An 18,090-nucleotide genomic window follows, 5' to 3' on the forward strand; every position below is an offset into this window, starting at 1 on the left:
CCATATTATCATCATTATTCAATCTTGTCTTTTTTCTAAAGGATTTAAATATAGTGAGTTTTATGGTGTCTTTGTTATGGTGTCTAAATTGTCTAACTTTTTTTTTAAAGTAAAAAATAAAATATTTAAAATAAAAAACAAATTATATAAAATTTATTAAATATAATTTATTTACTTCTTTTAGTAACTTAGATACAAAGTGTTAGACACCATAACATTTACCTTTAAATATATGTGTGGGACATATATATATAAGTTTAATTATAATATCATATAGCTAGTAACTTTTTATATTTATTTTTCAATTAATAAGTTTTCAGATATTAAAAATATATTAATAAAATTCTTATATTAAATACAAATGTCAGATTGGTTAATGTGTTAAATATATAGTAGTAGTATTTGAGTCCTTTGAACAAAGAAAATCTCATTAAAACATTTTTAATTATATTTGGTATATACTAAAATTAGTCATTAAAATAAAATATATTAAAATATAAAATATATATAAAAAAATAAATTATATATATTTATATATAAATACATAATAACTAATTTTAATGTGTAAATAATAATTTTTAAAAACTTTTATCCTAAGAGTAGTTGGACTGAGTTTTAGGTTCCTATTAATATAACAACTAAGTTCTTGTTGTAAGAATTTTTATTGTGTATGATATAGAGAATAATATTATCTATTTATACTAAATTGATTATAAAATTTAAAATAGTTAAAATAATTAAATTTTTTAAATGATTTTATTAGAAAAGGATAAATATAACAAATTTATAAAAAATATGATATGATAAAGATAAAAAATATAATTCAGTAAATTCATGTATACTTGTAAGGTCAAACATATATTATATATCACAAATTATTTGAAAATTAAGTAAAAACAATATACAAATTGATTAAAATATATTGGTGGACATTTTTTTTTTGGTTCTAAAATAGTACATAAAACGAAGAAAGAGTACTAAGAAGGATTATAAGAGAGTCCCTTCTAAGAATTTTACAAAGCTTATCCTAAGGTTTAAAGAAATGTGTCATGAATTTTTAGAAATCAAATCATGATGAACACACCGGCCTAGTATGAAGTATCCCTTAAAAGTTATTAATTAAGAAAGTGTCTAGATTAGCTGTTTCACAAATAACATTCCGGGAACTGCATTTTCAAACTAAAATAAATAATACATTTCCAGAAATTATATTTTTGATAATATATATTATATTCGGAAATTACTTATCTGTTTAGTGTTACAAGTGGTTTGAAATTGTTTTTAATAAGGATAAATAATAATAAGATATGTTTGTTTATTATATATATTTTTGGGAACAGAATTTTAATTTTTAAAGTAACCTCAATATATATCGGTAGAAGAATAATAATGAGCTATTTGATACGATACATAATAAATGAGGAATATAATAGTAATTTTACATCTTAGTTTTTATGAGAATAAAATTTAACATATATTTTAGACAAAAATTACATTTGAAAATAAATCCTAAAAGTCAAATTTTGAAACTTCAACCAAACATGAAAATAATATATTTTCATAAAAAAATTAATAATGAATTAAAATTTCTTAAATCCAACTTACACTTAAAAGTTTCTTTATGATGTTGTGTTTTACGCTTTTCCCTTTTCTTTGGTTAGGTGGTTATATATAAATATAGGTAAGGAGAAGAAGAGAAAAGGAAGCATATGATCAGCTAAGTAGGCACCTTTAATTTTAAATAGCTTGTAAAAGAAAATGCATAGTCTTCAGAAGCAACGAAGTTTATTATTTCAGTACCTGCGTTCATCATCAAACAGCAACAATATTATTCATAATTCAAAAATGATTCTTTCATCTTCTTCTTCTTTATTATTAGCCTCTAACTTTTCTTCCACTGCAGGCAAGGTCATTCCTTGCAAAGGTATGATAAAAAATAATTTTTTTTTCTGAAACTTATTATTATTATTGTTGCCCTTCATTATAACAAAATATTTTTTTCTCTATATATATGAATGAATATGCAGCTGCAGTTGCATGGGAAGCAGGGAAGCCATTGGTGATTGAAGATGTGGAGGTTGCTCCACCACAAGCCAAAGAAGTAAGGATTAACATCAAATATTCATCACTTTGCCACACTGATTTATATTTCTGGGAATCTAAGGTTAGTATTTAATTTCTAGAACATTCAATTCATATATGCTAAGCTTTCTTTAAATCTTCATGAAACTAGTAGTCTAATCCACCCAAAAGTAATTTGATTCATACCGTCAATACTTGTTTTTTTTTTCCTCTGACATATGCTAAATATTTGGTTGTTAATATATTTCGGATTTTTGTTTCAAATAAATAAAATAATTGTAAAAGTTATGAATTTAGAGGCACTCATAAAAAATTACATTTTTTTATTATTTATTTTGTAAGATAAATAACAAAAAATTTAAGTTTGCATGTATTTAGTTCGTTACGAGATAATTAATAAGATTATATATTTTTTTTAAATAATATCTCGTTGATAGTACAAATAAAATATATTTATAATTATATTATTTAAACTGCTAATAGAATAATATGGTATTTTACAATATGGTTTGGATTAATTTAAATTGTTTAATTTAAATCAACATGAATTCATAAAATAGTAATCAAATTTAAAATGTAGATTGAATTCACGCAATCAATCATAACCATTCGTAGAAATTAACAAAATTTAAAATGAAATAAATTATGTAGTTGAAAATTAACTTCCTCAAATAATGCATTGCAGCTTGATAGTCACACATTGCAATTTTTCCGCTTACTACTAGCACGCGTAACTCATGTCTATTGAAACCTCTTCTAAAAAATAGTTTAAATTTGTGAAAAAAAAATCCGTACAAATTATAATAATTTAATTGAATAAAATTAAAAAATAAATTTAGATTAATATAATAAAACTTATAATTTCCTTTAAATAAAATTAGATTAGATTGTAAATAAAAATTAAACATAATTCAAATTATGCTGAAAAATATAATTTTATCTCGTTGACAATATAAATAAAATAGTTATGTATCTCATGAACAAATAAACTATGCATAAAATATTTTGTTATTTCATTGGAAATTCAAACGAAATATTTATAACCATCTTGTTTTTTTATGTCAGTGAGATAAATAAATAAGTAATAAATAAAAAATATATAATTTTTTATTAGTGTGTCTATATCTGTAAATATTATATTTATTTTATTTATTTAAATAAAAAATTCATATATATTCCCTAACAATATGCATCTTTTTATAGACTTTCAGTCAAAAGAGATTTATGCATAGATAATTATAGATAATTAGATATATATGTAATTTTAACATCTCAACTTTAATTTAGTAATTAGTACGGTCACCTGAAATATAATGCTAATCGCAAGTTTAATTTCTCTAACATAGATCTAACTTGTCAATGTATTTGTTTGGGTGTTATTATTTTAATAAAAAAAATCTTTTTCAATAGAAAAAATCTTTTTTTATTTTTTAGTGTATTTGACAAATTTCGAGTAGTAAAGTAAAAGTACTAGAAAAATCAAAAAAATATCTTTTTTGAAAAATTATAATTTACATTTTTTTAAAAAATATTTTTTTCTTAAAAAAATATTTTTCATGTAATAAATAAATAAAAAAGTACTTTTATATTATTATATCCAAACATAATTAATAAATAAAAAGATTTTTTTATGAGATATCCAAACATAAAATTACTTTAACTTTTCTATAAAATCTTTTAAAAAAAAATAACTCAAAAAAAAATCTTTTCTAAAAAACTCAACCAAACAATCCCTATATTTTGCCTAAAACGCTTTCTGTCTTTTTCTACCGATTATGTTGCCTGCTCATTTATATATGTTTTAAATGCAATTATTGTCAAATAATAAATAAATGTTAACATTTTATTCTTCTCCCTTTTTTTTGGACGTGATTTCTAACGTACGTATAACTAACAATTTCTGCTGTGAATGAATGTGATCAGAGCGTACCACCAGTATTTCCACGCATATTAGGACACGAAGCATCTGGGTAAGTTGTAATCAATTTGATGGCTCCTGGTGCCATTAATGCTTCCCCACCATGAATACATATTGAATTAGAAAAAAAAAGGTCATTTAAAAATATAAAAAAATAGTGATGATAAATCATTTGAAATAAAATATTTCTAATTTATAATTTTATAAATAATGTAAGTTTAAATCTTATAACTAATTAACCCAAATTACTTACATAAATGATATTATTATATTTTTTTTCTCAAACTTATTACCAGTTTACCACTCAAAGAAAATAAAGGAAACTTTCCGATACTCATTCAATTATTCAGAAATCAGAACATTTGTTGATTCATAAAACACCCAACTGTGATACATTTGCTTAACTTTATATAGACAAAATCTGTAAATAAAATAATAAAGACAATAAGATATCTTTTTAGTGGTAAAATCTAACTAAACTAGTATTTAGAATTTGTTAAATAAAAAAAAATAGTCAAATTTGCACTACTAAATCCGCAGATTTTGGTGGGACAGGCGGGTAGCTCCTCGAATAGAAAGTTTTTTTTTATTAAATAAAAGATGAATTAGTATTATATAAATTAATAATTATATTATTTTTAAGTATATTTTTTATTTTTTATTATTTTTTATTATTAAATTTATTTCATACTTTAATATATATGTTTAAATTATGTGACTTATTTCTTAAAATAAAGATGATTCTATTGATTAATATTATTTTAAATAATTTTATTGAAATTAAAAATTTATAAAAGATATAATAAAAAAATTGTATTATAACTTAATTATTTTTTTATTTGTATTTATTTTTAATTATTATTTTTTAATTATTTTTATTTTTAAAAAAAGAGTTAAGTGGACTAGTTCCTATCCTACAATAATGCTAAGACAGGTTATAACATTTTAAACCCACTATTAACTTGGTGGGGGGACCGCCATTTTTTGAAGGAGGTTTGCTACACATACAAGTCTTTTTGGCTTATAAGTCTTACAAGTTGGCATAAGCCCAATAAAAAATACGTATTACACTCCCACCTTCAAGAGTAAATAAACGCACGTTATTCAACCACTTCCTGTTTCCAAAGCGCGCTACTCATCATGCATTATAAATGACTCTTCTTTTTCTTCCTCCATGAAAACAAGTTTCTTGCCAAATTTGAAGATAATGGAACTTCAGAAATACACCCAAACGATTACAGAAATACATCCAAAGGATTACAGAAATACACCCAAACGGTTACAGGAATTCACCCAAACGATTATAGAAATACACCCAAAGGATTACATAAATACACCCAAAGGATTACAAAACTACATCCAAAGGATTTAAGAAATACACCCAAAATTCGTTGAAGTACACCTTATGCATAATTCAGAACTCTTTCTCTTTCTCCTCCTCATCTTCTACTGCTTCTTCTTCTTCAAAAACGATTTCAGAGCTTGATGTCAAAAAACAATGGAAATCGAGAATAATGAAGAAAGAAAACAGAGAGAAAAGCACGTAAATGAAGAAGGAGAAAGAGAAGGCAAGAAACGAAAGAAAAGAAGAAGAAGAAGAGGAAGAGGAAGAAGAACATGCAGCAAGAAGAAGAAGAAGGTGCAGTGAAAATGTGCAGTAACGGTTGAAGAAGGAGAAAGAAAAGGCAAGAAACGAAAGAAAAGAAGAAGAAGAAGAGGAAGAGGAAGAAGAACATGCAGCAAGAAGAAGAAGAAGATGTAGTGAAAACGTGCAGTAACTGTTGAAGAAGGAGAAAGAGAAGGAAAGAAACGAAAGAAAAGAAGAAAAAGAGGAAGAGGAAGAAGAACGTACAAGAAGAAGAAGAAGGAGATACACTTGTAAAGACTTGTATAAAAAAATGTTTGTATGTAGAGAATTTCTCTTTTTGAAGAGGACTTGGCTGGATAGGCTACCCACTTTGCCACCCACCGTGGAAGTTTGCTCTCAAGTCTCAAGTTCACCAAAGTCTACGGATTAAGCGGTGTGAGTTAGTGCGAAATTTTTAAATTTGACGGTTTCACATTTTCCGTCATACCTATTTTTGTTAGTGATATATGCAAGCCGGTCTAATAGATTTCGGTCCATTTTTCAGCTCTACTTTATACATACCGCACTATGTTAAATATTTGATTTTAGAGTAGAGAAAAGATTGAGAAATGAAAGATTTGCAAGAATAAAATTTTAGAGTGTGTTTGATTTTAAAAAAATGTTTTTATTTTCAAATTTTCGATTGTTTTAAATAATTATTTTTTAAAATATGTAAGTTAAATATAAAAATATCTTTAAATAAATCTAACTAAAATGACTTTTCTAATTACAAAATAAATTAACTTTTTATAAATATTACTCCATATTTATTGATATATTTTGTAGTTTGCACCTAGTTTGGTATATAATAATCTTCACAAGATATCAAAAAATGCAATAATTTGTCTACATAATGTCCATGTCTATAATTTGGCGACATTTATTCTGTAGTAATTTCTTAAATTTGTGCCTTTTGAGTTTTGATTTTCTTGAGTAGCATCTCAATTCCCATTCTGATTTACTCTTGAGTCTTTACTCATTTGTTATCAAGGAGGAAGAACAAAGAAAAAGAATCGTATCTCTTGTGTTTCTTTATATACACACAAATAAATCATAAAAACTGGTTTCATTATTATTATAAGGGAACCATTCAGATAAAGATAAGGGCGGAGTTATATTGTAGCAAAAGACGACAATGACTCTTTCTAATTTTAATATTTTACATATAAATTATATGTAAATTTCAGTTTAGTCCCTTCTCAAAATTTTATTTTAGTCTTATTTTATTATATAAATATTTTTGGCATCTCTCTAATCTTTTATTTAGCTCCGTCCCTGAATAAAGACGTTTAAAACATCTTTTTTTAAAGATGTTTTTTAGTAATTAAAATTTAATACATATAATCGATTAAATGGATATGTCTAAAACGAGCTCAACAATTATGTGCTTATTGAATGAGTCACACTTATATAGGCCATTAGATCTTATTAGATGAAAATCAAAGGCTAATATAAAAGAAGAGCATTGATAGACTCTAATAAATATAGAATATCCTAATACATAAATAAATGTTTTAAATGGCAATACTTTAATACACAATACTTTAAACGACAACAAAATCTTTTATTCTTAAATAATTAAATATAAAATATATGAATATTTTTTATTTATTAAAATTAATTATTATGCACATTTTTTTATAATATTAAATAATTATATTAAAATAATATTGTAAACTATAACTAACATAAAAATATAAAATAATTAAAATTTTATTTTATATTACTTAATAAATAATTAAATTATTATATTTAAAATTTATTAACTAACTACGTTTATTAAAGATATTATTATATAATATAATTTTTTATAAAAATATTTTAAAAATATAATTTATTTAAAATATTATATATAATACATGAAAATATTAACTTTTTTATTTTTTTCAATTTTTTTAAAAAAACATAATAAATAATATAATTTTAAATACATACCTAAATAAAAAAGTTAATATTTTCATGTATTATATATAATATTTTAAATATATTTTATTTTTACAAATATTTTGATAAAAAATTATATGATATAATAATATATTTAACAAAGTAATTAGTTAATAAATTTTAAATATAATAATTTAATTATTTGTTAAGTAATATAAAATAAATTTAATTATTTTATATTTTTATATTGTAGTTTAAAATATCATTTTAATATTATAAAAAATTTTGCATAATAATTAATTTTAATGAATAAAAAATTTTATATTTTTTGTATTTATTTAATTTATATTTTTTAGAACAAAAAGTTTCTACCTTTATATAGTAAAATATGGGATAATCTTCTTATAATATATATATTAAGAGTGGCAAAACGGGTCGAGTCCGTCGGGTCGACCGCCGAACTCACTAAAAAATGTGGGTCGGACTAGGATTTAAAACCTGTCAAATTAAAAAAATTTGCCAAACCCGCAAAATTTTTATGCAAAATTTTTTATAATATTAAAAAATTATATTAAAATGGTATTTTAAATAGTTATACTATAACAGATTTAATATGTTTTCTGATTTCAATATTGTTATATGATTATAATTATTTAATATATAAAAAAATTATTAGATAGTATATAATGTAGGGGTCGCAATGCTGGCCGACTCGCCCCGCCAACTAAAGTGGGTATAAAATACTAGCCGTTTGACTTTATTTTTTTTGAAAAATAAAATTAATTAAAATTAACAAAAAATAAATTAAACAATTAAATACAAATAAAAAATAGTCAAATTATAATATAATTTTTTTACTATCTTTTTTTTTTATTTTTAACTTCAATAAAATTGTTCAAAATAATATTTGTCAATAGAACCATCTTTATTTTAAAAGATTCGACCCGTTTTACCACTCCTAATATATATATATATATATATATATATATATATATATATATATATATATATATATATATATATATATATATATATATATATAGGAAGATTATCACATATTTTATTATATAAAGATAGAAATTTTTTGTTCTTAAAAATATAAAATAAATAAATACAAAATATAAATTTTTTTATTTATTAAGATTAATTATTATACAAATTTTTTTATAATATTAAAATGATTTTTTAAGCAACAACATAAAAAAATAAAATAAATAAAATTTATTTTATATTACTTGATAAATAATTAATTTATTATATTTAAAATTTATTAACTAATTATTTTGTTAAACATATTATTATATAATATAATTTTTTATCAAAATATTTATAAAAATAAAATTTATTTAAAACGTTATATATAATATATGAAAATATTAACTTTTTTATTTAGATATGTATTTAAAATTATATTATTTATTATATTTTTTTAAATTAAAAAAATAAAAAAATTAATATTGTCATGTATTATAAATAATATTTTAAATAAATTATTTTTTAAAATATTTTTATAAAAAATTATATTATATAATAATATAGTTAATAAATTTTGAATATAATAATCTAATTATTTATCAGTAATATAAAATAAAATTTTAATAATTTTATATTTTTATGTTACAGTTTAAAATATTATTTTAATATAATTTTTTAATATTATAAAAAAGTTTTGCATAATAATTAATTTTATTAAATAAAAAATACTCATATATTTTATATTTATATATTTAAGAATAAAAGATTCTGTTGCTGTTTAAAGTATTGTGTATTAAAGAATTGTCATTTAAAGTATTTATTTATGTACTAGGATGTTCTATATTTATTGGAATCTATCTATACTCTTCTTTTATATTAGCCTTTGATTTTCATCTAATAAAATCTAATGGCCTATATAAGTGTGACTCATTCAATAAGCACATAATTGTTGAGCTCGTTTTAGATGAGTTAAACCTCAAAATGGTCCCTAAGATTAGCGTTTTGCACTAAAATCGTCCCTAAGATTCCAATTGCACCAATTACGTCCATGAGATTGAAAAAAATGCACCATATTAGTCCCTGACCTATTTTTCATTAATGACATGATGACATGGCATGATGACGTGAACTGTAAGTGAGACTGTCACTTCATGATTTGACCACGTGTAATAGTATGATGATGTGGTGACCAGTGACACGTGACATGCTGACGTGGATGGTTGTGCCACGCGTCACAATGTTATTTGGCCACGTGTCCGGTTGTGCCACGTGTCGCAACAGTATTCGTCCACGTGTCATCTATTATGCCATCGTTGTATATGCACCAAATTAGTCCCTCACTTTGCACTAAGTGACTCATTTTAGTCCCTGAAATTGAATGTCGTGCACCAAACTAGTCACTTCACCGATTTTTCTCATTTTTTTAAATTTAAAATTTTAATATCTTGGATACACTAATTTCAATTCTATTTTTTCATATATCATTTAAATACAAATGCTTTTATAAAATTTTTTAAGATTTTTTTTAATTATATAATTTTTTTAATAATTTAACATTGATAAATTTTGTAATATATAAGTATGTTATTATAAAAAAATAATTATATGATTGATTAGACACATTTTTTTCATAAAAAAATATGTGTTTTTAACAAGAAATTAATAATTAAAATAAACATTTTTTTCTTATGAAATACACATTTTCGTTATGTATAAATGAGTTAGATTGAAGGAATTTCAAGCACCCTCACTACCATCTTTGACCTCTACAGTCTAGACGAAAGAGGTCGGAGATGGTAATGAGGGAACTTGAAATGCTTTCACGTCAACTCCAAGACGGCGGCTATTAGAGGTATCTGCAAGAAAAAAAATATTTTATAAAAGTACTGAAAGGTCGAAGATGGTAGTGAAGGTGTTTGAAAAGCCTTCACGTCAACTCCAAGTCGGCGATTAGGGTATTCGCAAGAGAAATTTTTTTTTATAAAAACACTTTTATTTGAAGAACATGTGAAAAAATAGAATTGAAATTAATACATTCAAAAAATTGAGAATTTTGAATTTATAGAAAAAATGAGAAAAAAATTGGTGAATGGACTAGTTTGGTGCACGACATTCAATTTCAGGGACTAAAATGAGTCACGTAATGCAAAGTGAGGGACTAATTTGGTGCATATACAACGATGAAAAAATGGATGACACGTGGACAAATACTGCTGCGACACGTGGCACAACCGAACACGCGGCTAAATAACATTGTGACACGTGGCACAACCATCTACGTCAGCATGCCATGTGTCACTGGTCACCACATTATCATACCATTACACGTGGCCAAATCATGAAGTGACACGTGTCACTTACAGTCCACGTCATCATGCCATGTCATCACGTCGTTAATGGAAAATAGGTCATGGACTAATATGGTGCATTTTTTTCAATCTCAAGGACGTAATTGGAGCAATTGGAATCTCAGGGACGATTTTAGTGTAAAACGCCAATCTCATGGACTATTTGGGGTTTAACTCCGTTTTAGACATATCTCGATTAAATTATGTTATTTTTATCAAAATTAGGCCAGACAAATCAATTTTACTGAAAAAATGGTGAATCAAATCTTAAACTAATTTAAATTAATATTATTTTTTTTATAAAAAATGACTACAATATCCTTATTATATATATTAATTTTGAGAATTCTAAATTATAGTCCTTTACTTCTCTGCCGTCGTATGGTTAGGATTTAGAGTTTTCAAAATTTATATATATATATATATATATATATATATATATATATATAATATTTTAGTCATTTTTTATAATAAGGGTATTGAAGTTATGTTTTATAAAAAAATAATATTAATTTAAACCGATTCAAGATTTAATTCACCATTTTTCTATCAAATTTATTTGTCTGGTCTAATTTTGACAAAAATAACACATATTTAATTGATTATATGTATTAAATTTAATTATTAAAAATATCTTTAAAAAAAGACATTTTAGATGTCTTTATTTGAGTGGCTCCCATATTACAAATATGCATCTGTATTTTTATTCTTCACTCTCAATCTATTTTCAAAATTCTCTTAGAAAAATATTGAAAACATTTTAACATTTTCAAAAATTTTTATTATTTTAAAAAATATTTTCTTAATTCGTTTTCAAAAAATATAACCAAACATATATTAAGTTTTATTTTTTATTTTCACATAAAATAAAAACTAAAAATAAAAATTATCAATAGTCTAAAGAAGAAGTTGAATTTAGGTTACTTTTTCATCCTTTTAATGTAGTCACCAAAATAGATTTAAAACTTAGTTATTGTAGTGTCTGTTAACATAATTATGTAGGAGATAATTTATTTTTTCTCATAATGATAGTATAAAAGACATAGCAAAAAAGAGAAATTTGTACCATTATATATCTTGGTTCAGCCATTTAATATAATGTGATTTATATTTACTCTCCACCATATATATTTTTTACTATAATTTTCAGAAATTACAAACATCAATTTTTTAGAATTATTTCTAATTCTATCGAGAAACACTCACCTTTCAAACCAAGCTTCTTTTGGTTAAGTTCTGTGTCGCCTAGACTACAACACTAATTAAATACTTTTTCGATTTAGTAAGAGAAGTTTCTCATATTCATAACATAAAATAGAAATACATCAAAAGAATTTGACATATTCAATGATTTTTTTTTAAATTAAATTCTCTTTGATTTTTTTTAATGACTTTTATTAATATCTCACATTTTTTTTATTGAAAACAAAAAAAGATAAACTAAAAAAAACAATGAATAAAATGAAAGAAAAGATGAATGTAGCAAAAATCTTATGAAAATTTAGAAAACGATGCCCTTACTTTTTGCCTTTTAAGTCTTCGCTAAATGCTCCTTTTATATTTCCAAAATTTGAAGCTATCCACAGTGACAATTTCTACACTCTAAAGACAGGGTCGTAGTTGTCTTTCTCCTTTAGAAAAATGAATGCAACAGCAGAGGTAGTGAAGATGCAAATATGACGTGGACACAAGGTGGCAGTGATAGAGGTCATAATCATAGTTATCAAACCGGACTAGACCGGTCGGTTCGATCGGAAAACTGGTGAACCGGACCCTTAAATAATCCAGCTACAAGTCTCGATCTATACAAAACACACTGGGTTTTTGTGTTTCTTTCGGTTTCATTGATAGCAGAAGAGCCTTACTCTATAGGATAGGGGCACTAGCGCTTTATTTAAAAAAAAAAGTAAAGGGGCCTGAAAACGTAGGAAGTTCCAGTCAAAAAGCTTTTTTACGATTATGTTAGACTCAGTCCTTCGCCTAGCTAGCCTCGGTGAAAACCGGAGTGAACCGCACATTGAAACCGGACCGGTCAGACCGGGCACGTGGATTTTAAAAATTTTTGACACTGCATCACCTGCAAGATTCGAACCAGGCACTCCTTGGAAAATAAAGGAATTTGTAACCACCAGGCTACCATGCTTTTTTGGTTTTTTTGATGCCTTTTTATAAATATATTATAACTTATTAGACATATCCTAATTAATAACTTTATCTTATTAACTCTTTTATTCATGTAAAATTTAAAATCTCCTTACATTTTTGTCTTTTTATTCTAATGATTAATTTTATATTTAATTTAATTAATTTTTTATTTTATATTTACTCACTTAAATTAATTATTTTTTAATTTTACATAATTATTAAAAATATTAAATGTTGTTAAATATTCTTTAAATTAAAAAGATAAACAAAAATATTTTATTAATCATACCATATTTTTGTTATTGATAATTATATAATATTTATTAATATTAACTCTTTTTCAACATATATTTGATTAATATAATTAATTAATAAATTATTGATATATTAAAATAATTTAATTTTACATAAAAAAATTTTAGTATAAAAAAATTAAATTTTATATAATTATTTAATTATAACCGAGTCAACCGGTTCAACCTGTGACCCAACGGTTGAACCAGTGACCCGGTGACCCAATAATCTCACCGAGTTAATTACCGGTTCGGTTCTGATAACTATGGTCATAATTGTGTTGTCTTTGCTGTCTTTTGCTGTTTCTTTTTCTTCTTTATGTTGGTGGTTATTTGTCTTTTGTTGTACTGATCAAATCAGCACCGTTGAACTATTTCTTTGGCTCCAAGAATTAATTCTTTCCCTCCATCATATTTTCATTTGCAAACTTTGGTGTCAAAAATAAACTCACTATTTCTACTTGCTTTTGTGCTATGCCTGAATATGTGATGCTGTATAATGCTTCTTGCTTTCCTTGTCCAAACTGTAGCTGTAATACCCAATTTTCTGTCCAAAACTAATTGGCTTTATTTCCTTTGGGCTGTGCAACTTTTTTTATATGGCCTACACAAACATCACTAATCAAATAACACTTGGGTTAATCAAGTTGGGTTAATCTAGTGGTTAGTTTACTAGTCCGTTTAAATAAGTATTAGAGGTCGAATCCCTTCTTGTGCATGCCGCAACTCATGGCCAATAATAAACCCTTAAATGAAGTTCGGTACTACGACGAATTAGTCCTTAACTTACTGAATTGAGAAATACCATGAAAAATAAAAAAAATAACACTTGGATTTTTTTAACTCAACCAAATATGTTTGTCATCATAAAACGTAATATTACTGTTTTCTAAAGTCAACAAAAAAATAACTAAACCAAACACACCTTTAGCTTCTGAAAATGAATTCCAATTTAGAATGATGCATGAGTCATGCTTTGCTTGTAATACAAACTTGGCTTATATACATGAGTACACTAACTTGCCTCACTAAGTTAGTTAAGCTAGCCTCGCTAACATAATAATTAACTTATATTTTCAGACAATAACGAACTTCATATTACCAATTCTATTGTGCCAGGTTGCAGCTATGCTAATTAATTGACTTTCTAATCCTGACCACACACATCATCTACCAACATAGCGAAGGATGTGTATAATGAGGTGGGGAAAAAAAAATCAATTATAGTGTATATAAGATAAACAAATGTTTAATTTAAAATTTTCAATTCAGAATTTAGTTCATTAAGAAAAAGAGGAAAAGTGTATTAATTAACTTCAGTGAATAAACATTTGTCATAAAACTATTCATCCCCAAATTTAAACCGGTAGAAAGAGGCAACATATATAATTATATCTCTAACTCTCTCTGTTCTTAAATAAGAGTCTCTTTCAAATTCTCTTGATTTTTATATAAGTCTTTTTTTTTTATTTGTCTTATGCTATTTTTTTTCATTTTTTTTATTCACCAAGAATCTAACTCTAAATTTTTCAGAGATAGAGATATGATACTATGTCATGAAATCACTCATTTAAAAAACTTAAGATAATAAAAAGAGACAATATATATACATGACTACTAATGTCCGAGAGAATTTACGAAAAGAGTTATATGTGATTAATTAATTTATTTTTTCTCTTATATCGAGTATGAATTATTATCTTGTGTGAATTTCTTACATGATTTTAATCCCGAGTGATCTCTCATTGAACTGGATTACTAACTAATTTTCTATTACTAAGCAGGGTTGTGGAGAGTGTAGGTGATGGTGTATCAAATCTCAAGCCTGGTGATCATGTTCTTCCACTATTCACTGGAGAGTGTGGGGAATGCCCAAACTGCAAGTGTGAAGATAGCAACATGTGTGAGGTGTTGCGAATAAACCCAACAAGAGAGGGTATGATAAGTGACGGAAAATCAAGGTTCTCTACTATAAAAGACAAGGAACCTATAAGTCACTTCCTTGGCACATCCACTTTTAGCCAATACACAGTTGTTCATTCAGGAAGTGTTGTTAAGATCAATCCCACACTTCCTTTGGACAAAGCTTGTCTCCTCAGTTGTAGCATCTCAACAGGTTCTTAACCATTTTAATGTATCACACATTATAAGAACAAAAATACTATGTACATCAAAATTAATTATTATATATTTATGTATAAATATATATGTTGTTTAACTCATTTTTATACTAATGACTGATTTTGATATGCACTTAACACTATTGTTAGAAGAAATATGCCCATAGCTATCGATATAGTGACTAACAAAATTTGGTCACTAACGGTGACCAATTAATTATTCATGAGTCAAAATATTTGGTTACTAGATCGATAACTATTCTATAGACTAATTATATTTGGTTACCTTTTTCTCTATCAAAAATTTCTTTTGTATTGATTTGTTTTTATAAATATGTAATAATTTTTTTGTAATTTTTTATTAAACTCATATATATGTATATATATGTTGCGAAATCATTTTTCTAGGATAAAAAATAAACAAACTCACCCAATACATCTCTGAATAATAGCTGAAGTATTTTACTGTTTTGTTTGTCCAAAAATTAAGACAGAAAATTTTAAATTTTTCAGGGATAGGATCAATTCTCAATGTTGCCAAACCAAAGAAGGGGGCTTCAATAGCAATATTTGGGCTTGGAACTGTTGGACTGGCTGTAATATCTATTTAAATTATACTATAACGATTTTATTTATTTCAAGCTAAAAAAAGATCTACTTCAAGTTTAAGGACAAATGAGAAAAATGGTTGAGATTGCCAAACTATTCTTATAATTTTTAGATAAATAAATTTTTACAATTTCTTAAGGCTTTTTATGTTTCAAAAAATATATACTAAATTTTTTAATCAATTTAGAATTATAAAAATTCTTATAATTCTCCTATGGTTATACGATTAGGCAGCCGAAGGTGCAAAAATTGCTGGAGCATCCAGGATAATTGGAATTGACAAGAATCCCAACAAACTTGAGTATGGTAAGCACGCATATTGCTGCTAACCCAACAAACTTCACAAGTAATTTCTGACCTGAATCATTTTTTCTTTTCTTTCACATCTCAATGCCAGCCAGGAAATTTGGACTAACAGACTTCGTAAATCCAGAAGAACATGAAAGACCAGTTCATGAGGTAAAAAAAAAAACGAAAAATAAAAAAGAAATCTTTAAGATATTTTTCAATTAGCTCATTTACAATATTATTATTATATCATAATTGCCAAAACCTTTGTTACAATCTATATAGGTCCTCAAAGAGATGACAAATGGTGGAGTTGATAGGTGCATAGAATGTACTGGAAACATTAATGCCTTAATGTCTGCAATGGAAGCTCTCCATGATGTATGTGATTTTCAAGGGATAGATCACATCATGTTGATATTTTTACATAATCTTGTTATTTTTTATGATGTTTTATTATTCATAAAAATGTGGAATTTAGATGTTACGAAGGAGTAACTAGAAGTTTAGCAAAATAAGTATGAGTGGTTGGATGAGCTCTAGGTTGATGAGGGTACTTGAAAAGAATCGTGATGTTTAATCTAGTAACGGAATAAGTAAGTGTTACATGATTTAGATGAATTCATACCAGATGGTTTTGATAAAGGAGTTATCAATATTGAAACAGAGACCGAAAGACTTAGATTGAGCGATAAAAACGGAAAGATAGAGACTAAAATAAGTCTCAATATTGTGTTTAGTGTAAAGTAGGAGACAAAGACTGAGAATGAAATAAGAATGAAACTCTAATTTAATTTGCACAAAAAATAAAGTTGAAATTAATTAATTGAAATAGGAATATTTTTATCCTTGGTTGAACCTTTGTAAGTTATAAACTGTCTATTTAAGCCGACTTCAAGCGATAACCATAAGAATTCATTCGCATTACTTGGTTGTTATCACAAGTACATACTCATTTGTACTCATTTTTTATATTTTCTCCTCAATTATGTGTATTTATAATTTATTAACTTAAAAAATTTGAAATATGCAGGGATGGGGTGTTGCTGTACTTGTTGGAGTGCCTAGTGGTGATGCAGTTTTCAAGACTAATCCCTTCAATTTTCTTAATGAAAAGACAATTACAGGCACAACCTTTGGGAACTACAAGCCTAAGACTGGCCTACCAACACTAGTTGATATGTTCATGAACAACGTAAGTACAATCAACTCAATTTCTTATTTCAATTTAAACTATACAAAAAGAAATTGAGTTATACACTCTTTTTTTTTTGGCAGAAATTGGAGCTGGGCAAGTTTATAACTCATAGAGTTCCTCTTTCTGAAATCAATAAAGCCTTTGATTACATGATCAAAGGACAAGGTCTAAGGACAATCATAGACATGAACGACTAGTGTTTTTTACAACTTTAGTCCTGTTGAAATTAAAGGAAAACTACTATTTGATTTTATATATATTTTTAAGTAATGCTATATTTATATACTTATATATCAGATTGATATTGGAAAAACAAATTTGCCGAGATGTGTCAGAGTTGACAATAACAAGTAACTTTACAAAGTAGGCAAGTAGCACTAGGGTGTTCATGGATCGGATCGTATCCGCAGATCTGCGGTAAATATCCGCATTCAATTTGAAAATTGCGAATACGATTCGATCTGCAAATTGATAGGACCAGATCGGATCCGATCCGCACCTTTGCGGATCGGATCGCGGATATATGCTCTACATCCGCGTATCCGATCCGTGGATCTGATCCGCACAATAATAATTAAAAAATAAATAAATATATGTGTTTGG

General features: G+C 25.5%; 1 protein-coding gene across 1 annotated transcript; it reads left to right on the plus strand.

Moving 5' to 3' along the window:
* Positions 1-1,147: 1,147 nt before the first annotated feature.
* Positions 1,148-17,814, plus strand: LOC112747626 (alcohol dehydrogenase 2). Its single transcript, XM_025795754.3, has 10 exons — positions 1,148-1,924; positions 2,028-2,164; positions 4,006-4,052; positions 15,057-15,388; positions 15,906-15,988; positions 16,232-16,307; positions 16,399-16,460; positions 16,575-16,670; positions 17,323-17,484; positions 17,568-17,814. The coding sequence occupies exons 1-10, from the start codon at positions 1,759-1,761 to the stop codon at positions 17,682-17,684; spliced, it is 1,278 nt and encodes a 425-aa protein (XP_025651539.1). The 5' UTR covers positions 1,148-1,758; the 3' UTR covers positions 17,685-17,814.
* The last annotated feature ends 276 nt before the right edge of the window (positions 17,815-18,090 follow it).

This window comes from Arachis hypogaea, chromosome 2 (assembly GCF_003086295.3).
Source record: "Arachis hypogaea cultivar Tifrunner chromosome 2, arahy.Tifrunner.gnm2.J5K5, whole genome shotgun sequence".
NCBI classification, from domain to species: Eukaryota; Viridiplantae; Streptophyta; class Magnoliopsida; order Fabales; family Fabaceae; genus Arachis; species Arachis hypogaea.